This window comes from Pezoporus wallicus, unplaced genomic scaffold (genome assembly GCF_028554395.1).
Source record: "Pezoporus wallicus isolate ANWC-B61680 ecotype Strahan unplaced genomic scaffold, APGP_CSIRO_Pwel_v1 contig_6464, whole genome shotgun sequence".
In the NCBI taxonomy this organism is placed as follows: domain Eukaryota; kingdom Metazoa; phylum Chordata; class Aves; order Psittaciformes; family Psittacidae; genus Pezoporus; species Pezoporus wallicus.
Window position 1 is genome coordinate 605,463 of NW_026642130.1, and position 22,854 is coordinate 628,316.

The 22,854-nt window shown below is 43.8% G+C and overlaps 2 protein-coding genes across 4 annotated transcripts in view; one reads left to right on the top strand and one right to left on the bottom strand.

Annotated features, from left to right (window-relative positions):
* Positions 1 to 20,364, bottom strand: part of FBXO16 (F-box protein 16) — a 36,977-nt gene extending 16,613 nt beyond the window's left edge. The window contains exons 1-4 of the mRNA XM_057427666.1: positions 20,267 to 20,364; positions 14,921 to 15,049; positions 8,576 to 8,611; positions 844 to 1,050 (exon numbers count right to left, since the gene is read on the bottom strand). Of these exons, the coding sequence (XP_057283649.1) occupies positions 844 to 1,050; positions 8,576 to 8,611; positions 14,921 to 15,049 (372 nt within the window). The 5' untranslated portion in view covers positions 20,267 to 20,364. The remainder of the gene's footprint in view (positions 1 to 843; positions 1,051 to 8,575; positions 8,612 to 14,920; positions 15,050 to 20,266) is intronic.
* Positions 20,365 to 20,506: 142 nt separating this feature from the next.
* FZD3 (frizzled class receptor 3) overlaps positions 20,507 to 22,854 on the top strand; it is a 63,124-nt gene continuing 60,776 nt past the window's right edge. For 2 of the 3 annotated variants that reach the window (XM_057427561.1, XM_057427564.1), the window contains exon 1: positions 20,507 to 20,620. The gene's annotated coding sequence lies outside the window, so the exon portion shown is untranslated. The remainder of the gene's footprint in view (positions 20,621 to 22,854) is intronic. The other variant, XM_057427563.1, reaches the window with a different exon arrangement.

Here is a 22,854-nt window from a genome sequence, read left to right on the forward strand (position 1 = left end):
CCCAATGATATGACACAAGTAACAATGGAAAGGCCTTTCTTTCTAAGTAGTCAATTTCCTAACCTGTCATCTCCCTGCCTGTGAATGAATAGCATGATTTGCAGCCACATAAAATGTGAAATGCTGGAGAAAGACAGTACAGCAAGCTTTAAACAAGCTGAGGTTTTGATATATTCATAGTTCTATAAGGAGTGCTATGTTAGGGCAGTAATGGTGTCACCAATATCTGAGCTTATTCATTCAGAACTACTTTGGGCATCGCCTCATAGCACTTTGTCTCATGCAGATGTATTTTTGGAGTCTTAGCCACTTTGCACAAAAGACTGAATCCTAGGCACTGTGCTCAAAAGCACATCTGTAACTTCTCTGCTTCTCCACGTCCAACATTTTACCTTCAAGGATTTCTAAGGATCTGGTTTTCTTAAAGCATCATGTGCAGTTCTTTGCAACTAGCACAAAGCCAATATTTTTCAAAACAATTAATGATTTTGTACACACAGTGCAAGGTACTTTAAAAGAACATGATTTTCAGAAAGTACCAGGCCTCCTCTTTGGGAAGAATCAGTCTTGTGCCACATTTTAGATGCCTTAGAGCTGAGTATCCAAAATTACTTTTCACTTCTGCAAATCTTGGCCAATCTAGATTAATTTAGGATCTGTGGAAGTGTTGCATTCAGTCTCACACAAGCATCACTAAGAATTTGGCACCAGGCTGCCGAGTCAGAAGATATTCTTGCGTCATGAACAGCACTGGTATGTCGTTGCTGACAACTAGTGCTATTTCTTTTCTTTAATCTTGCTTGGCCTGATTTCTGAACCTTAGGTACGTGCTGGGTTTTTTACCTGTGCACATCGACAAAGGCTCCGTGGATCCAGGAAGGAAAAGATGTATAAAGACAGGACTCTAGGAAGCCTTGTGGTAAAATCTAGAGCCTCAGTGGGGACTCGATTCTGTAGCTGCTTGGCACAGAATTTCTGCTGTGATAGGGAGCAGCGTTCCAACAGGTCCACCAGGATCCTCCGCCTCTGACCATCTGTCCACTTGTCAAACTGAAAAAAGGAGTTTCAGGTTCTGAGAAACCAGAGATTCAGCTTCTTAAAATAAAGCACACATTTAAGGCAAGAGAAGCTGCATAAGCAGCAGCTTCTGGTGACTCATTCGAGAGCAAAGCACGTAGGTACTGGGAACAAATGCAGAGGCTACATTAAAAGAAACTCTAAAGCCACGTAACATATGATTTATAATCCTCAAAGGATCCAGGATGGCCTAGTCCAGGACACACTCATGCTCACAAGTCTCTTTGCTCCTGGGATCAGCTCTGAGACTTGGCTTTAGTCACGGAAAGAAGGATACTCAGATGTGTGTTTACAGGATTGGGTCCCAAATTGCAGTGAGTTTGGTGCTGATTCCTCATCTATCCTGACACTTCTATGGCTCCCACTACTGCAATATTTTAGTGCCTCACAATATTTAAAGTATTTATTCTCACAATCCCACTGCATTGGAGAGAAATTCCTACTGCAGAGGAGCGGAGAAAAGAGAAACAGAATCAGCTGCCTATGTCTCACAGGGAAAATCTGAGGCATAGATCCATCAGCGTAGTAAGAAAGATTCTTAACAGCATTTCCATGCTTATGACGGGTATCTAAAGAGGAGGATTAAAACAGCTGTCTGAAGAAATGAGCCTCAGGTAACCACACAAGCATGTATCACTTTGCTACAATGGCAACAACAATGCTTCGTTGAGCAGAGCGGGCCGAGCTGTGTAAACTGGGTGGGAGCAATGGTGGCAGTAGCTGGTGTTTAGCTTGTGTTGATAGCAGAGGATGGAAAGGGCCCTGTCAGCACGACTCTCCTGGGAGGAGACTGACCTCACACCACAATCTGTGCAATCTGCCTCAAAAACCTGCAAGAGCAGTCCTGGCTGCGAGGGCAGAGCAGAGTGCCGCGAGGCAGAAATTGTCAGAGGACCACGGCGGCTGCAGGCAGGATCCGCTGGAATCCCCAGTGGGAACTGCAGGCAGCAGAACCACAACACGGTTGAAGATGGCTTTCCAGAGGTGAAATACGGGGTCCAGAGAAGTCCTGCTTCATCCTTCTTCCTAGCACAGCAAGAGCAGCCTCGACCCCAAGTCACCTCCTTTTCAAAGGGAAATTTGAACTGGTTGGGGAATTCCCCTAGTTGGGGAATTCTGCTTTTCCCTGTTTGTTTCTTTCTCACGTGTTGGCCATCCCCAAAACACACACCCTGCTTTCACAGGACTGTTTCCTGAAGCCAGCTATGGAAACTTGGTAACTTGCTCTCCACAGGTTAAATCACACCGCATTAATTTCTGCATTTAACCCCAGGGGCATTTGAAATCCTTCGTTAAATGTGACCTCCAAAAATTAAAACTAATAAGAAAAAATCATGCAGTTCTTATATATACTTTTTATTATTACAGGTAAATGATTGAATGTCCAATGTCCCTGCCCTTCCCTTTCAGAACAAAACAGACTAGAAATTCAGCTTTTTTCTTTCTCTCTGCTCTCCTCCTTCCTCAAATCTATGGTCAAATGCAGGACTGGCAGAATATAATTTAAAATATACTATGCAGATGAAAAGTAATTGAGAAGTAATTTCTTTCCAGATCATATTAAAGAACCCTTTATTTCTTTCTTTATTTCTACCTGGATGTATTTAATTCCAGTACTGGAGAATGAAGTCTAAGAAGTAGCTCTTCTCCTTCTTGCTAACACCTCTGCAAGACCTTGAACAAAGTCAGCATGAAGAAAGTGTGGAATTGGCATTCCGGTGATCCCAGAGAGGTGAAATGCCAAACAGAAAAAAGCTTCCAAATGTCCGTGCCTTTCCAGACACAGACAGTAAATTAAGGAATACACCCTCTTCCTCCCATCCCTGTTTTGCATATAAATTTCACCTCTAATGACATTCAGCAGAGTACTAAGGAAAAACTGAAGCTGGACCTTTGGATTTGGGGCTTAGAAATATGTTCCCTGAGAATAAAATCAGACAAAGGTGTACCAGAGGAGGACACAGGAGGTTCTGCCTGTCCCCTTCTGACCCTCAGATTGACATAAAAGGTTTTCTCTGTCACATGCTAAAGGGGAAAAGCGGCTGCTGTGTACACTCCCCATTCATGATCACAGCTACATCCTCTTCTCGTTAAAACAATCTGCAATTATCAATTTGCAAAGATAAATTTCTCCCATGTATGTTTCAGAGACAAGGGGTGACTGGCTTATTCTCTTTCACCCCAAGAAATTAAGTGAACTAATCAAAGCAAATCTAGCTTGTCTTTTGAGACAGAATATTTAACTCTTCCCATTCTGCCATCAGTTTTACAACAAAGCAGTTCCTTCCAGCATCCTTAACCTGTGTTTACACTGCAAGGGAATCTCCATTTAAAGCAGCACTGCACAGTCAGGAGCATGGGAACACATAGCTTCATCTCTATCGCATTCAGCAGCAGCCAAGTAGTTAAGTAGGCATAATTTGTCTCTTTTCCAGTATTAACAAGCATATCCCCATCCTACATTTGGCTGCCTTTCTCCACAGTTCCTCCCCTTGTGTGTGATTACAGCAACCCAACCAGTTGGACAGGATTCCTCTTTTTAAGGTGCTACACCTTCTCTATGCACAGCTAGGAACACTTTTCCCCTTTTCTGTGCCTTTCCCAAAGCCCTGGTGAACAATGTCTCCCCAGGGACTGTATGACATAAGGCTAAGCTGGCAACGCAGAGTGCTCAGTGCCTGCTTCTGCGATCAGTTTACAATTAATCCATGAGTGCACACACGCAAATAACACAGCCTGACACCACAGGGAGAGCCCAGGACCTCAGTGCCGAAGTACAGAGGCTGCGCCGCTTAACCTAAAGAGGCCCCTCTCTGCTGTAGAAGACAAGCTGTTTTACTGACTTGAACTATCCACTGAAATGGGACATAATACTCATCTCCAACCCAGCACGTCAACCTGAGTTCACAGGGTTACAAGCACATGCAGGCACCCCTCCATTCTGCATATGTAGGAATGAATTCTCTAGTCATCTAAGCTTTTATGCAGAATGGCTTGCAAGTAGATGGAGATGATTTACCTAGGGAAAAGCAATTTTCCCCTCCCTTCCTCCCTACCTATCTTCTACCAGACGGATGAAGGGATGTGTTGGTGACCCAGGACCTGAGTGAGAAGGGATGAAGCAGGCAGGCACCTGATATCCTTAAGATACACTAACCCACCCAACCAAATCCTAAACATCTCTGCTGCCAAGCAGCTCCATGTCAGCCATTACCAGCTAGCCCCTAGGATCTGTTTGGTTTTGCTTTCACCACTGTAGTTACACAACTAATCCTGAAATTTTGCAAGAGAAGACTCCTGCGAAGACTGTTGAGGAAGGCTTGGTGGGGGTCTGCAGTGACGAGGGGTGGGGTTAAGCTGCCCAAAGACCATTGCCCTGTGTGGTGGGGTGTCCTGCAAAGCCTAAAGCTATCACTCCAAGGATGAGAGTTGTCTTCAAGTCCTGCATTGTATTTGCTGTGATATGAGAGATAGATAATGAGACTGAGAGCTAGATAACACATATGCCCCCACTATTGTATTCACACCCTTCAAAAAAAAGGTGGCTAGATTTAAACTGTGAATTTGGCAAGGTTCCTGGCCAGGCTAATGTCCAAATTGTGTCTGAACAATGACTGGAAAAGTGCTACCAGCCCAGGCCAGAATCGTGCCAGGGAGAGTGCGAACAATTTCATAGTGTGAATGAGCAAGTTTCAGTACCTGGGAACACTCGGATGTGCTGTATAAATTACTAACAGAAGATGTAGCCCACAGGGTGAACTGAATCACTGTCTGTGCTCCCCTGACTTGTCTACATCTCATTTGGCTATAACGGAAGCTGAGATGCTCAGCTCACCTGGAGACGTTGAAGCTTAGGTGTCTTAATCTACAAGTTCAACCCCAGCTTCACTGTCAACTTATTAACCTGTGTGTCAGCATGATAGCACTGAACATTAAGGTAGAGCAAAATACTTTTATGTTTTTTGAATTAATGGGAGGAATTTTTGGCTTGCAGAACACTGCAGAAAAGGAGGCTGAGAGGCAGCATGTCAAGGCATCTGCCCTGGGTGCAATACAGACTAAAAGCAACTAGAATGAAAAAAATTAGCAGAGATACGTTAACCCTTGCACAGTTTAACTGTCAAAAGCATTTCAACTGAAAGACAGCAGCACAATTTCTCTTCTATGTGCATCTGGATACTTGGGTAAATGAGTTGGTATCCTGGAGGTATACTGGAGGTATAAATGCCTTCAGTAGGATCAAATCCTGCAAATATGCGTGCACGGGAACAGCTGCTACATACCACCACTGCTTTCACTTCATGCAGCAATACCACTTTGTGGAGCTCAGCACAATCTGAAACAGCCAAAAAATTGTAGAGGGTCCCATTGAGCATCTTGGATAGTGCAAGTGATGGCACAGCCAGTCCCATGCCCTTCGGGACTGCCCAGCAATGCAGGAACAGAGAAATGACAGCCCTTCAGGTGAGCTAGTTCATTGTTTCTCAACCCATGTTTTATGGATCACAACAAGCCTGGGAGACATCAAAGATGTTCTATGGCACAACTAGAAAAAAATAACTGAATGAAAATGCACATACATAGTCCCTGGATGCATGCAAATAAAATCACAAAGATAAAATAAAATGAACAGTGAGCAGCCAAAGTTTAATCATTATTTGGCTGTCAAGGAAAACCGCTGTGGCAATGCCACACAAGGCAACCTGTTCTGCTTTCCCAGAAGGTTGGATGGTCCTTCAGTGTAAAAATGTTGAGAAACACTGAGCTGGTTCATCTTCTGCCACAAGGCAGGATCCACTCTACCTAAACCATTCCTGACATCGGTTTGTCTGACCTGTTCTCAAAAGACTCCAGTGATGGAGATCCCACCCCTGACCCCTAGGCAAACCATTCCAGCAGTGAATTATCTGTAGCACTGGATTTTGCTTATGTCTAAATTGCCTCTCCATCACTGCAATACAAGTCCATGATTTCTTATCCTATCCAATGTGAACACTGAGATCAGATCATTCCCTTCCTCTTTTTGGACATCCTTTGTGTGTCATTGGAAAGATATTATTACATCTTTTCTCCATCTTCCCTACAGTAAAAAGATTATTTTCATATTTTTCTGGACCTGAGACTCTTCTCACATCTGACTTGTTCTCAAAAGCATATCCAATTGGATCTCAGCTTTCTCAAAATGCAGGGAGCAGAATGGAGCATGGATCTGCCTTTCATACAACCCTTTGGGATATTTCCCTTTATTACAATTCTAAGACACTCTCAGCTTGCATTGAATTTGCAATCCACCATAGTTCCCAGCAATTTTTAATGGATTTTCTCAATTCTGCAGTTTTTGTAAATGTCTTTCTTAATATGCAGCACTTTCCACTTGCCCTTATCAAACTGCAGATCATTTAATTCTGATTTTTACTCTCCAAAAGCCATGAAATTTCTCCAAGCCTGGTATCATCTGCAGATGAGTATGTACTTTCCATTCCATCATCCAGATGTTACTGAAAAAGCTTATCAATTCTGGACTTAGGACAGACTTCTTCAGCCTTCCAGTTTCATAATAAAGCATTTACAACTACATTGGCTGTGGGTTCCCAGCTATACAACTCCCCCCTTCAACAGTTCCATCTAGTCCATATTTCCTGAGAGCACTTGGAGAAGGTCATGTGAATCAATGTTAAAACTCCTGCCCTGAGCACTGTGATTTCTTGACACAGTTTCTCTCAAACTCAAAGTGCCCTAGGCTTTGCATACCAGATACTATAGTGCCACAGGCTTTGAAGGGAGTTAAGAGCAGCTTTTGTGCTTTCTGCACCCTTTGCATCAGTATGACAGATGACAGAAGCATAAGAGAATTAGCTCTACGGGAGCGTGATGAGAGCTCCTGATCTTGTGTCATATGAAGGGTCAGAAATGTAACCTTTCAGAAGATGATTCAGCACTCTGACGTGTGTTTGGAAGAAGTATTTCCAGATTTTTGGTTCTTTCAGTGAGGGTTCTAATGGAAACATTTTTGCCCTTTTGCTGGTATATCCCATGGGCATTTAAAAACATCCAACAGTGTTCAGAAGACAGGTTTTAGGTCTGTCAGTTACTGACAGTCATGCTAAAAGGTGTTTTTTGAACAACAATAATTCAATCATTTTGTTTTCTTGGTGCCTGTGAAATTCCTTGTTATCAAAATGCATGCATGTCAAGAAGATATGAAGTATATTTCCTATCAAGATGAATAAAGCTTATGAGCTTCAAATCAAAATACTTGTCTGTAAAGACCAGTTCACATGCAAAAAATTTCCACGAGTGACCTATTAGGCATAAAGACTAAGCATCATAGTTCAAATAAATTTACTGTGCAAATACTTTTATAAAGCATCATTTCTATATTTCTGTTTAGCTTTTGTATCATTTATGACCATATAACTGGTTCTTTGATTCTATTTACATAAGACGTGCACGGGGCTCAACCATACGGTTACTACTGAGCCATATTAATACTTTCAGCTGAATCATTTATTGCAATAACATCCCTGAATCTATATACATTTTTCCACAAGAGACTGAGCAGACTACAGCCGTTTTCCCATAGTGGCTGGATAGTACATGGATTTTCCCATATAAAAGAAAAAACACAATGTGATATTTAACGGGTGAGCTTAGGATTCAGGCAAATTTTGTGTCCTTGCATGCTCTGCTATTGGCTTTCAGCATAGGTCAATTAGAGTTGTATTCCTTTCAAGCAGCCCAGTACGACTCCCCCCTCATAGGCTGTGGGAAGAAACAGGCGCCCCCAGAGGGCTGATCTTTCGTCCTACAGTAAGTGAGACGAATTACCTTCTGGAAGCACTGTTTTCTCTCTGCTGACTCCACAAAGAGCTTGTGATGACCAGACTAGACAGGCTTGAGTATTATGTTTCAGACATAGACACCCGGCCAGAGACACCCCAGCCTGACTGCCTAACTTGCAATCATGTGTGGTTAGGGCAGACAAATCCCATCTCATGTCTTTCTGTGCCTCATTTTTTCATCTACAAAACAGGGTGACAGCACTTTCCTGTCTTATGTTTGAGCTGTGAAGATAATGACAACAAAAAAATGTGAGGTGCTCAGTGGTTACAGTATGAGGAGCCATATGTGTGCATTTGGTAGATAACATGCCACTAGTTATGGGTTTCAAAGACCTGCTAGCAGGCAATGGCAATACCTAAACATCCAGTATCTTCTTTGAAGACTTCACAGACCTTTTTCCAGGGTTTCTTATCCCATTTCAGGTGAGATATGATTTCCCATGTTCAGAGCTTACAGAATGTGGGCACTGAGGAAATTTACACCTTTACCTTCCTCAAAAGTAGAGCAGTTACAGCTCACTTTCACATAAAGAAATGAACCCGTTTTTCAAAATAGAAAGGTTTTACATTTCCATTATAGCAATCCCTTCCTCAGTTCAGAAATATTTAAGTATAATATATATATTTAAACATAACATTTAAAGAGAAAAGTTTACCCATTTTCCAAGCAAGGCTCTTCTTTCTTCAAATATCTATAAAACACACACACAAATAAAATTGAATATTTAAAAGGGATTCAATGTATCCTAAGAAAAATACATCTTGAAAACCAATCTACAAAATATAAACTGAATCACTGAATGGAAGAGTTTGGAAGAAACTTCCATATTCAGAGCAGCCCTGTGGAGAAGGACTTGGGGGTGTTGGTCGATAAGAAACTTAACATGAGCTGGCAGTGTGAGCTCGCAGCCCAGAAAGCCAACCATATCCTGGGCTGCATCAAAAGGAGCGTGACCAGCAGGTCGAAGGAGGTGATCCTGCCCCTATACTCTCGTCTTGTGAGACCTCCCTGGAGTACTGTGTGCAGTTCTGGTGTCCTTAACATAAAAAGGACATGGAACTGTTGGAACAAGTCCAGAGAAGGGCCACAAGGATGATCAGGGGACTGGAGCACCTCCCGTATGAAGATAGGCTGAGAAAGTTGGGGCTGTTCAGCCTGGAGAAGAAAAGACTGCGTGGAAACCTCATAGCAGCCTTCCAGTATCTGAAGGGGGCCTAATAGGGATGCTGGGGATGGACTATTCATTAGGGACTGTAGTGATAGGACAAGGGATAACAGGTTAAAACTTAAACAGGGGAAGTTTAGATTGGATATAAGGAGGAAATTCTTTCCTGTTAGGGTGGTGAGGCACTGGAATGGGTTGCCCAGGGAGGTTGTGAATGCTCCATCCCTGGCGGTATTCAAGGCCAGGCTGGATGAAGCCTTGGGTGAGATGGTTTAGTGTGAGGTGTCCCTGCCTATGGCAGGGGGGCTGGAACTAGATGATCTTAAGGTCCTTTCGAACCCTAACTATTCTATGATTCTAAACCTGTGGAGATCCTTTAGTCCAGACTCCCTGCTAAGGTGTTTGGACTAAAGCAGGTTGCTCAAGGCCATGTCCAGATGGGTTTTGAATATCTTCTTTGATGGAGACCCCACAGCTTGTGTGGCACCCTGTTACAGTGTATGATCACCCTCACAGTAAGATTTATTTATATATATATATATATTTTTTTTTTTCACTTAAATGCAACTTTCTGTATTTTAATTTGTGGCTGTCACCTCTTGTCCGTTCACTGAATGTCACCAAGAAGAGTCTGGCCCTGTCTTCTTTATGCCTCCCATCAGATATCTATATACATTGATAAGGTCCTCAATAAACCTCACTTCTCCAGGCTGAACAGCCTCAGACCTCTCAACCTTAATTTTTACAGCCTAACATTGGTTTTGTTCCATTAAGTCCACGTCTTCTACTGAGGATCCCAGATCTGTCCTCACCAGTGCTGAGTAGAGGGGAAGGATCACTTCCCTTGACCTGCCACCTACACTCTTCCTAATGTAGCCCAGCAAAATGGTGGCCTTCTTTGCTGGCTTGTGGTCAACTTGGTGTTCGCTGCAGACAGTCAGACCATTTCTCTAGCCTGTCAAGGTTCTTCTTAATCACCAGAACAATCTGCTCGGAGACACGGTAGAGTCTCCTTTTCTGGCATTTTCAATACACAACTGGATAGGAGGCTAGAGAATCTCATCTAGGCTCCTTTTCCCATGAAATGTTGGACCAGATGATCTTTTCAGGTCCCTTCCAACCTTGGCTGTTTGATGATTCTATGAACTGAGACAAACATCTAGCCTATCAATTACTCTTCCCAATTCTGTATCATCTACAATTACTTGCTGAGGGTGCACTCTTCCCTGTCATCCAAGTAGTTAATGAAGATTTTAAATGATCCCGGCCCCAGTGTAACCCCTCACGTACTCAACTAGTAACTGGCCTCCAGCTGGACTTGGGTTGCTGATCACAATCCTTTGAGGCCAGTAAGTCAGTTTTCAGTCCACCTCACTCTTCATTTGCACTTCATCAGTTCATCTATGAGGATGTTATGGTAGACAATACTGAAAGCCTCACTAAAGTCTGAAAATCAACCCTTTTTCCTGGAGCTCTCTTCTCTCTAGGACCACATTCTGTGTGATTCTTCCACATAGATCCTTAAAGAGGTCAAAGTCTGCTATCCTGAAGTGTGGGTTTGTGATCCTGAAAATAGTCTTGCTTTTTCCTCTAGGTATTCTGAACTCCATCATCTCCTGGTCACTGCTGCCAAAATTGTCCCTGACCTTCACATCTCAAACCAGTTCTTCGTTCTCTGTAAGTATGAGGTCCAGCAGAGCACCTTCCCTTGTTGGTTCCTTGATGACCTGTCTCAGGAAGTTATCTCAATGCACTTCTGAAACCTTCTGGATCACATGCGCCCACTGTGTTGTCCTTTCTGCAGCTACCAGGATGGTTAAAGTTCCCCACGAGCACCAAGGCCTGTGAAGATGAGGCTTCATCCAGAAAGGTCTCATCTACTTCTTCCTAACCTTCAACTCTACAGACTGGATCCTGTGGAAGGTTCCTTTCACTGCAGAAAACTCTCTAAAGTTCAAGGCTTCTGTGTGCAGGACTGTGAAGAACAGCTCTGCAGAGTGGCTGCAATGTGCTACTTCTCAGCTTCCTGCTTTGCAGCTGCTGCCCACATGATGTACCAACATAGTGCCCTACTCTCATGGGCATACAGTGATGTGTGATGTCTCATGTGCTTGCTGAGATCAGAAGCTTGGCTTCCTACCTCTTTATTTTAGAATTTTCAGTTCTCCTGAGTTGGAGACACTGAGTGCCTGAAATCTTCTAGAAAGGATACAACACACACAGCCCTAGTGATGGCTTCAATCTTAACGCAGCAAGACCCTTAGGAGTAACATAGTAAGCCCAATCATTGTTCCCTGGTCATTTTACAGTGATAAGTAACATGGAGGATGATCAGTAGCAAAATACAGTGGAGGACTTATGATGTTGACCTTTATCCATAGGGAGCTAGACCTGCAAGCACTAGCACATGGCTTCCCACTACCACAAAACTGCCTTCTGTACTCAGGATTGTGACCTGGGAAGTGAAGAAATGCTGTACATGATTTTTCCAGAAGACAGATCAAAGAGCTTGTAACTGCACATAAAATCAGCTATTAACCACAACTAGGAAAATATGTGTGATCATTATAAACTCCAAACATGTTATTGATATGACAGCCAGCAAAGAAGGTTCCTGCAGAGAAAGATATTATCAGTGTGGATGTCTGGTGCAACAGTTGACAGTATTAGCTCTGTCTCTCTCAGCAGGAGTGTCTCTTGAGAGGGGTGGAAAATGACATTTCTTTTATTTGTATGTTTTGCTTTATTTGCATGTGGGACACTTGGCAGTGTAAAAAAAACAAACTTAACAAGCAGAACTTGGAAAAGGATTTGCCCAAGAGAGTGATGAATAGTCAAAGATCTAAGTTTGGTGTGGGATAATTCAAGAGAAGCAGGAAGCTATTTATATAACTGAAAGCAATGTTAATGGTCTTTGATCAAAGAAAGACATATTTGCTTTCAGCATTCTTGGAGATACATCTGAGCCAGCCCAGTCAGAAAGTTCTGCCTACTCCAGGCACTTGGAAGCAATAATTAGCAACACAATGGCCCAAAATTGGTGTAATCATCCTCTGCCTTGATCAAGCCCATGTTTACTGTCCTCTCCTCCAAGGCCTTGGAGTTATACCTACAGTGTACAGCTGGCTGGCCTTGGACACAACCTGAAGCCTAGGTTGCTCCTAAGATCTGCCATCTCATCTCGATGTCTTCAGGTGGTTTTAAATAAGCTCAAATTCAAGGCTGCCTGGCAAATCCTTCCACCCCTTGCTGCAAATGCCACTGGTGGTTCTTCTACCCCACACCTGAATGACTGCCCAGTAGAAGGCAAATCATCTGACTTCCAGCCCTTCCTTAATGGCAGCACAGCACTGCACTCAGCAGGGCTGATGATGAAGTCTGTCTGGTTTTGTTGCAGGTGAGCAGGCTGCCCCATCGTTACGTCATTCTTGACTGTAGCACAACTTTGGTATATCTAATACTCCACCCTCTGTTTTTCTAACTATGAATGCTACATAATTTCAGTTTACCTAATTCTGATTTCTTGCTTTTCGTCTTTCCCTGATGGTGATCCTGACTTAAAAACAACCACGACTGCCTGTGTCCCAGTAGTAACACCCTGGATAGTCTTTTGTGTTCTGGGTAACAGCTTTAAACCGAAAGAAGGGAGATTTAGATTAGGTATTATGAGAAGATTCTTCCCTGTGAGGGTGGTGAGGCCCTGGCACAGGCTGCCCAGAGAAGCTGTGGCTGCCCCATCCCCGGCAGTGTTCAAGGCCAGGTTGGACAGGGCTTTGAGCAACCTGGTCTAGAGGAAGGTGTCCCTGTCCGTGGCAGGGGGTTGGAACCAGATTATCTTTAAGGTCCCTTCCAACCCAAACCATTCTAATTCTAACAGCTGTTGTAAGGGCAGAAAACCAGAGATGGAGGCAGCAGCTGAATGAATTCTCACCACTCCTGCCCGTCATTACCTCTTCCACTAACAAGTACATTTCTCAGCCATCTCTTTTCTCTATGCTTTCATCTTCTCACTGGTTTTCACATACCTCCCATCTATAAATTATTTTCTCTTTGTGTTTTCCCTTAACTCAAGAATGCAGAAATAAACAGAGATATGGTTCTATGAAAATGGCACCTTCTCACTCACTAGCTCCTTATATCTATATATCAATTGGATTATCTCCTCATTTCAGCTGTCAGCATTGACTTTGTTGGAAGTACTTTTTTTTTCTGCTAACAGTGCAGAGCAGGACACTGATATATAAAAAGAAGTTTCAGGGAGGTCAATGCTTTATAACCTGGATCAGAAACAAGCGAACATTTGTTATCATGAATTTAATCACTGAGCTTATGGTATGTTCTTTCCTACCTGGCACATCATTTAGCATTGGAGTATACAACAATTCAACAGGAACTTCTGAAAGTTTTGCTGCAGCCCAATGCAACATCAGACTGCTTAAGGAGCAGAGGATTAAGAAGATGGTAAGGGGTGGTTTCACCCCTATATTTATTTCTAATTAGATCATACTTTATTTCTAGTTAGATTAATACTAGCTAGATCTAACATGCAATGTTAGATCATACAGTGATGTGCATCTGTAAATATATGTTTTAAAGGGTGTAGGAGACAGACATTAACATGATTCAAAGGCTGCAGAATATGCCAGATTGAAAAGAAAACAAAGAGCTCAATCTGTTTAGTTTATCAAAAAAAGTTCAAGTGTTGGCTTGAAGCAGGGTAAAAGTCCTTCCACAAGGGAAAAATACTGGTTACAGGAGGATTTAATAAGCTATCAGGGGAAGATTTAAATAATGGATGCTCATGCTACAGGTATTCAGACAGGACCAAGGTTTCATCTTTTCATGGTGTAGGGGACTAATCATGAGAAAATTATTAGGGAAGTGATGAAATTTTTATTTTATAAGATTCTTAACCCCAAAGGAAGTCTGGATACCTTTGTGGAAGATATATTTTAGCCAAATTCTAGTTCCTGAACTCAAGACTGAGAGAACTGTGTGAAACAAGAGGGCCCAAGAAATCGAGGAAGCCAGGCTACCTGATGTAACGGCCCTCTCTGGATTAAATGCTATGAATCATCAAAAGACATTTAAACTGAATTCCAAGGGAGTAATATGCTCCTGGTGATACATGAACATATATAGTATAAAGAGTGGGAGGTTAGGAAACGCATCTTGTTATTTATAAATTGAGTGCATCACTTCAGTTTCCAAAATATCAAGTGAGGCTCATCGCTGCAAGCCTTAGCAGAGAAGCCAGGGCATGGGTACGGAGGCCTCTCCTACGAGCTGAGATGGCACACACTGGCCACTCAGAAACTTACTCTGACACTCAGTTTGCTCTGGTCTTAAACTAAAGCGTTGTGGTGCAGAAAAAGAATGATTTGGTAACTTTCACTAAGAAACTAATGCAAATTTTTTGTTTGAAAACAACTGATTTGGCAAAATAACAATACTTGGACTAAATACTTGTATACTTTAAACAATGTACATTAGAACTTCCAGTTTTTATGTAATAATATTTTTTATATATATGTATATATAATAAAGACTGTATGTGTGTTTGATATCTTCATACGTCTAATAGTAAAGCTCTTATTACAGTACTCATGACCTACACAGGCAGAGCATAAGTTAATTTTTTCTAGGACTTGAGAATTTGTGAAGTGAACTTGAGAATTTGTCTTGGGATTTGAGCACATTCCAAACTAACTGGACAAGATCCTGAGCTCTGTGTGACTTTGCCATGAGGGGTTGGACTAGATGATCTCCAGAAGTCCCTTCCAACCTCAGCAATTCTGGGATTCTATGAATTTCACTCATTTGCACAGAACTTGCCTTGTCATTCATAAGTTGAGAATTCAGTGGAGTCCATGTGCTCATCTTGGTCTGTAGCTTGGGGCCCTCCATGTTTCTAGGAAGTGCAAACGCCATAGACAAAGGAGACCGTGGGTCCACTGATGTCATCTGAACAGAACAAAGACCAAAATTATATCTGTGCTATTCCATTACAGTATGTTAGTGAAAAGCAAATTATTTGTAGAAGGAATCCAATGACTTCATAGCACAGCAATGATACAAGTAGAATTATTTGAAGGACAGTTAGGGTGGGGCCTTTTATTTCATGTACCCACAGTAACCGTGGCAGTAAAGGCCAGATTTCCCCATGGAACCTCTGTGTGCTAATGTCATATAATTAATTATGAAGCAGGTCTTCCCCATCACAACTGTTATCAAATAAGCCTTTGATTTTTGCTGCATGAGTGATCACAACAGGCTATTTGCAGCAAGCTAGAAAGTACATGAAATTTCTCTTTCCAGTTGTTGGCACGAAAAATTGAAGGTAACTTGTTCATCTACTTAAATGACACTACCTACATTTTTCCTGATTTTGATGGCATATAATGCCAGCTCTCAAAGGGCTGATTTGTTTCTGTAACACTTAACATAAAGAATGAAATCCTGAATGGTTGAGAATGCACTAAAATCTCTCAGGGTCCTGCGTTCAGCAGATTGGTTTTGAAGCATTGAACTGACTGCTGCTCTTTTAAACAAAAATGTCTATGTGGAGTAAATCAGACATTTAACTAAATTTTCCCTTGCCTTTTGTAACACCAAGTAAGTGGACTTTGTTCAGACATAGTAATTTCTTCATAAAGTCTTTTCCAAACATAGGAAAAGCTTTTTTTTTTTTCCTTCATCTTCTATCCTGCAGCAATTCATTATGCAATTCAGCAGATTATGTCATTGCTCACCTCAGGTATCCCATTTCCAGACTGGAGGCTCAAAATGCAGCAGCCTGACAACCAAGTCATTTCTTTACCACATTAAAAACTATCTCAGTTCCCTGCATGTAATTATTAGGCATTCTTTATGTAAACACTTCAGATCACTTTAAAGCTTCATGGTGGCAAGGCGAATAATGGGACTTTTGGAAAAAAAAGTAAAGGCAAATCCACTAAGTAACTCCAATATTGTGTTGCCCCAAGTACCTCAAAACCCACCAAGCAAAACTACATTTCTAGCTCTGAGGCTCACAAGACACATCTTCATGAAAGCCCAGTCCCCCATTCCTTACCCAGAAAAAATTCCTGTCTGTATCAATGGAAGATTAATTTTCAGACCCCACTGCAGGATCTGTTTGGGGACAACACCTTTTTTTATTAGATTTTTCTGTCTTTCTTTCCTAAGTTATTATGGAATCAAAGAAATATACAGAAAAAAAATTAAAAATCTGTTCAATCTTTCTCTCTGCCCCTGGTGCTGGAGTGTAGTCCATGGTTAGGAAATCAGTTCATTACAAGAGTCTGAGATCTTTCTCTCTTCTTTTTTTTTTTTTATTTTTTAATAGAGATCCTTAAATAATTTATTGTCTGCACTCTACAATTTTAACTTCCCACAGAAGCCACTGAAAGCTAAAAAACTTACTAAGATTTTAAGGCCTTACATTGTGTAGTTGGCCAATGTTAGAGGCTTCTTGTGCAACTGAGTAGGTGGTTTTGGGATATGCATTAAGATGGGATCACTTATTTGGTTTTGTTGTTTTTGTGAAGGGCCCCTGCCCTTTTCAATGCACAGAAATACAATATTACAAGCTAGAGAAACAGCTCCCCTGCCAAAAAAACAGGTTCAGGCAACCGTGTCCTGTTTTTCAGGGACAACCTTCTACATTAGTCACAAAACCATCATTTGTCACTGCAGCACACTCCCAATGCTGAATTCATGTTCCAGTTTCCCTATGCAGACGTGCTTTCTTGGTGTTGGAGCAGCTGCGTTCCCAAAGCACCTCCGTGAATTCCAAAGAGACAGTCATGTCCCTGGACCTTCTTATGTGCCTTCTGTGCCAAAAATGTGGCTCAGAACACACCTGGCAGAAGTCATATTCGCAGCTGTACATGCCATAGGACTGCCCGAATTCCACTTGATGTTCAAGCATGATGTGTAAACAGCACTTCAAAGGCAGGTACCATCAGGCAAAAAGGTGAGCATAGCCAAACATTTTAACTTCATACATGATGAGCCAGCCACGCATCCCTCCCTCGCTACCCCTTTGCCGACACAGTCACACAACCAGTGTCCTCTCTGCTCCTCATCTCCCCAGCTACACTCAAAATCGTGATGAAGGGAGGGAGGCAACCCCAAGTCCAACCTCAGAGGCATGTGTTTACAGGACGAATTCTTTGGTGAAATTAGGACCAGGTTGGATGGGGCTTGGAGCAACTTGGTCTAGTGAAAGGTGTCCCTGCCCATGGCAGAGGAGTTGGGACTAGATGAGCCTTAAGATTCTTTCCAACCCCGACCATTCTGTGATTCTAAGCTGAAAACACTCAACCAGCAAGAAATGTGAAATGAGGTTTACAAGAAATAGAACTTTAAATATATATAAGGAAAATGTTGGTTCACTAACCAAAGACAAAAAGCTATTGGCACATGATGCTAAGAAAAATATCTATTATCCTTTTTGTAGGGAAAATAAAAAGGCGATGTAGAAACAGATGATAGGCATAGTAAATACCAGTGCAAGAGAGATTTTGGTGAAAAGACCTAGTTTTGTGAGTATATACAATGTTTTCAAGCTGGTTCTGTTTGAGTAGGTCAAAGACAACCAGTTGCTTCAAAGCAGTTATCTTAAAAGATTTGCAGAGAGCACCTGAGCCCAGCAGAGTTTAACTGTTAAAAAAGAGCAAAACTGCCTGGGCTACTACAGCCAGAGAGTATCTAGGATTGTTCACAGTTTGAAGGAAAGGGTATACTGATTGAGGATCCAAGAGATTTGTGCTTTTTTGAGATGTATGAAGAAGACGTAACTTCACAGGGCAGGAAACATGAACGGCATTGTCTAACAGTGAGATGAGGTGTCCCTGCCCATGGCAGGGGGAGTGGAACTTGATGACCTTAAGGTCCTTTCCAACCCTAACTATTCTATGATTCTATGATTTCAAGATCGAAATCCTGCTGAAGCCAATGGAAATACTTTCACTGATTTTAGTACAAGTTGGGTCAAGCCCTTGGTTTAAAAAAATGTGATTGCATTTAAGAAATATTAACAATACACAATGATAATATCATATTAACTAAAGGCATTGGAATAATTTCCTTTAGCTGGGTTAATCTCTGCTTAGCCCTCTGGAATGGCATTCCAGAGACTGGTGCAAACCATACTCAAAATAAGTCCTTCAGAAGCAAACCTGCTTTATTAATGTTTTTGACCACATCTCTATGGCAGTAAGCCTTTGTGGTTCAAAAGAGCCTGGTGCACTCAGAGGTTTAAGGATATATTTTGCAGAGAAAGAGCCTAATCACATTAATCCATGTGACAACCATGGCACAGTCAAGGAGTTCAGTTGAGAATAAACAGAATTTAAATTAATCTCAAGATCAGACAGGAACGTAGTTTTCGTTATAAATTATTATATCAGCAATAAATAGTGTGATGATTGATGATATGGAAGAAATGCTTTAAACAGCAGTAACAGGAAAGCAAACTGAAGTGGAGGCCAAACTATAGGGCATTCAAAATGGAAAAAAAGTGTGGAAAAGATAATGTGAAAGAGATCCTCATCTGTAGAGGGACATCTGTGAAAATGGTACTGGGAGAAGGGCATGAGGGAAAGTGCATATTTGCAGTGATTTACAACAAAGAGGCCAATACTGTACTTCTCCTTTCCCTCTACCTAGCCCGTAAGTGACAAGCTGCAAAGCACTAGTATCACCCAGCCTTCCACATTTGTCACTGCATAGTAACACCCTGTCCTCCATTAACATGTCCTCTCTGGCTGCATGACATTGTCAGTATTCCACACTACCCCATCAATCTTCTCATGGTTGTCCCCAGTCCCATGAAGGGCTCTGTGACCTTGACACAGATGTTTGTCCAGCTGGCTTGGAGGATCTCAGTGTCGCACACTGCAGTGTTTATACCTTCTTCAGTGAGTGCATCAGAGCCCTCCTTCCTCACAACATGAGCCATGCTTGGTGCATGCTGGGGATTTCCATCTTCATAGAATCACAGAATTACAGGATGGTTTGAGTTGACCCAAAGACAATTTAAGACAATCATCCAGTTCCAACACCCTGCCACAGGCAGGGACACCTTCCACTAGACCAGGTTGCTCCAAGCCCTGTCCAATCGGGCCTTGAACACTGGCAGGGATGGGGCAGCCACAGCTTCTCTGGGCAACCTGTGCCAGGGCCTCATCACCCTCACAGGGAACAACTTCTGCCTGAGATCTCATATAAATCTCCCTTCTGCCAGGTTAAAGCCATTCCCCCTTGTCCTGTCCCTACAGGCCCTTGTCAAAAGCCCCTCTCCAGATTTCTTGTCAGCCCCTTTAGCCACTGGAAGCTGCTCTAAGGTCTCCTGGAGCCTTCTCTTCTCCAGGCTGAACAAGCCCAGCTCTCTCGGGCTGTCTCCATAGCAGAGGTGCTCCAGCCCTTGAAGCATCTTTGTGGTCTCCTCTCAACTCGCTCCAACAGCTCCACACCTCCTTATGTTGGGGCCCCAGCGCTGGATGCAGGACTGCAGGGGTGTCTCACAAGAGTGGAGCTGAGGGGAAGAATCCCCTCCCTCGACCTGTTGGTCACACTGCTGGTGATGCAGCCCAGGACACGGTTGGTTTCTGGGCTCAAGCGCACACTGCTGGGTCATGGGGAGCTTCTTAGCAGCCAACAGCCCCAAGTCCTTCTCCTCAGGTCTGCTCTCAATCCAGTCTACCCCAGCCCGTATTTGTGCTTGCCCCAAGCACAGGTGCAAGACCTTGCACCTGGGTCTGGTTGAACTTCATGTACCTTATATTGCTGTAGAAGTATGAGGGACTGTCATGTTCAGTTTCTCATTAACCAACACTCCCAGGTCCTTCTCCTCAGGACTGCTCTCAATCCAGTCTCTTAGTCATCCCATCAGACTCCCTCCCTGCATCCTATGGAATCTGATATCCCCTCCACATACCCTATGGAGTTTGTCCTGTCTCTGTTCCTCTGTATCTCTCTGTATTTGTGGGCTCCCCATGGCACTCAGCGTTTGTCCCTCCTAATGTCATTCAGCACCTGTCCCCTTGGGCCCCACTTCAGTCACAGCCCCTCCCCACACACCCCGTGTGCTCCACTGTCTCCCAGGGGATCCTTCCACCGCGGTGTCCCCTCAGCCCCTGGTCCCCATCGCGGCCGGGCCGGACCCCCCCTCACCTGCGTCCTCCCGCCCACGGGCGGTGCGGCCTACTCGTCCCGCCAGGCCGCTTCCCGTCGCTATAGAAACCGCTCCCCCCACACACCCCGGGAGCGCGCTAGCCAATCAGATCCCACTAGCGGCGGAGCCGTCGAAGCGGAGGTTCTGTTCTACCTAGCAACCAGCTCTGGCCGTTCGGATTGGCTCGTTTGTGCGGACAGGGAGAGGGGCGGGGCGTGGCGGCGCTGGGGGGCGTGGCGGAGGCGAGGGGCGTGGCGGACGCTGCGGCGGGGTCGGGCGCGGGGAGGCGCGGTCGCTGCCGCCGCCACCTGAGGCGGAGGAGAGGGGCTGGAGCGGCGGGACCTTGCGCTGAGGTAACGGCGGGGATCTGGGCCCCTGGCGGCGCGGAGCGGGGTGTGATGTGAGGTTGGGCAGGGGGTTTCCATCTGGGGTGTCGTTCTTTCACCCCTGCAGCGGCCGCCTCGCTCGCCACAGGCAGAGACACCCGTTCCCGGAGACGGCGCTGTGGGGGGGCGGCCATGAAGCGCCCTCAGGGCAGGGGAGCGAGCGGAGTGGAGGGTTAAGTCCCCCCCACTCGGCTGCGGCGGGCCGAGTCGAAAGGTGGTCGTCCTGTGCTCCGCCGCGCGACATGGAGATGCTGGATCCATTCCCTCTCTCTCGGCAGATGCTCGTCCGGGGCATTCCCGCTCCCCAGTCCCTACCAGCCGCTGAGAGCCAGCAGAAGGGGATGCTCGTCCCGTGCATTTTCCTTCCCTTTTCCTTAGGGACTCAAGGGGAGGGGATGCGGACCTTCTTTCCCCCCGCAGTGCACCGGGGCCCCGAGGAACAGAGGTGCTGTTCCCCCTCCTCGCTCCCGCACCTCTTCTGCGGAGCGGTGAGGACCCAAGGGGTTGCTAGATCCACGCTGCCCTCCTTTCATGTTGCAGTGCGGTAGTCGCAGGAAAGGGATGCTAGTCCTATGCATACCTCCCTCGTCCTTTCCGCTTTGCAGTGTAAGGAGAGTCCGGGGGGATGCTGTCTCTATCCACACGCTCTCTTCCTTTTGCAATGCAAGGGGGGACCCAAGAAAGGGGTGCTTATGTAGCCTTATGTACATATATACCCTTCCTTTTCCTTTGCAGTGTGGCAGGAATCCAAAAGGATGATAGTCCCATCTGTGCCCTTGTTCCTTTTGCCTCTAAAATAGTGATGATTCAAGGGGGAAGGGGATGCTAGTTGAGTCTGTACCCTACCTCCTCTCCCGAACTAAGCTATCTCCTCTCCAGTTCCTTTAGCTTGCCATGCAATAGGAACTCAAGTGGAGAGAGATGCTAGACCTGTACCTCCATATACATGAAGAATCTGATCATGAAAGGGCTGCCTTTCTGTCCTCCTTGCAGTAGACCTGGGACACTCATGGTGTCACTGTGAGGAGGGAGAGGCGAAGAGGAGATGTTGTGTGCCTCATCATTCTGCCCTATTAGTACGGTGAGGAGTGGGAGAGTGAAGCATGTGTCCTGTTTCCTCACTGTCTCTTAACTGAAATTGAAGATGGGAGGGATTATCATGTGGTTCTCCTTTAATACATAGCAAGTGCAACAGGGGAGTTCAGCATTGGAGTTTCTTTCCCACTGACTGATTAAAATGGAGTTGGGATAATAATGTGTTCTCCTTTTGTGCCTTCATGTGGGTGAGAATGGGCTGGGGAAGCACTGATGGTGCTTGTATGCAATGAATTAGCTCCTTTCCTTTCTCCATGACCAGAACTGGGTGGGGAATGACTAAGGTGGCATTCTCCTCACTTGTACAGGAGGAGTCTGGTTCGTTGTTTTATCACCCCGTTTCTCTGGGACAGATAACTGTGAATTAATCTACCTACATATTTTATTTCTGAATGATGACTTTTTTCTCATTCTCCCTTAGTAATTTGAAATTTATTTGGAAAAAAAAAATCACTTGTGGGAGTCAACCCTTTCATTTCATGATTTTCACTCTTGATAATAGTTGTTTATGCATGTCTTAATTTATCCTTTACATCAGGAATTGTATAGGCTTCCTATGATTATAACTAATGTATAAATTCATAACCACACTAACAAACTAGTTGTTTCCTACCCCTTTTGCCTGCAGTATTTTTGCAGTGCCTTGGGGTAGATCAGTGGGAATCCACTCCTCCTCTTTTATCCCCAGTGTCATTGAAGGTGTTGTGTTTTGTTTCTATGTACATATAAAAATAACCACAAAATTTCATATGTAGAGACTTAACAAAGAGTATACAGAACTAGATCTGTGGTAAGAAACTATCTTGACACTAAAGATTGCTTATTACACCATTCATCTGTCTACACAAATTAATAGGTTATCATTTGCAAAACCTTTGTCTTCTTTCGCAATGATACAGTTGTCTTTTCACTTAATTTTACCTAGAATTTATGTGGTTTTTTTTTCTTCTATGAAAGGGCACTAGATGACTAGGCTATACAATTTGATGTTCTTTTCTGTCTCTAGTAAATATATTCTTCATTTACTTTCTGATACTATGTTGTAGTGAGATCTTGAGCATAAAATGAAAAGACTTGAAAAGACATGACTTTTTATTTTCTGCTTT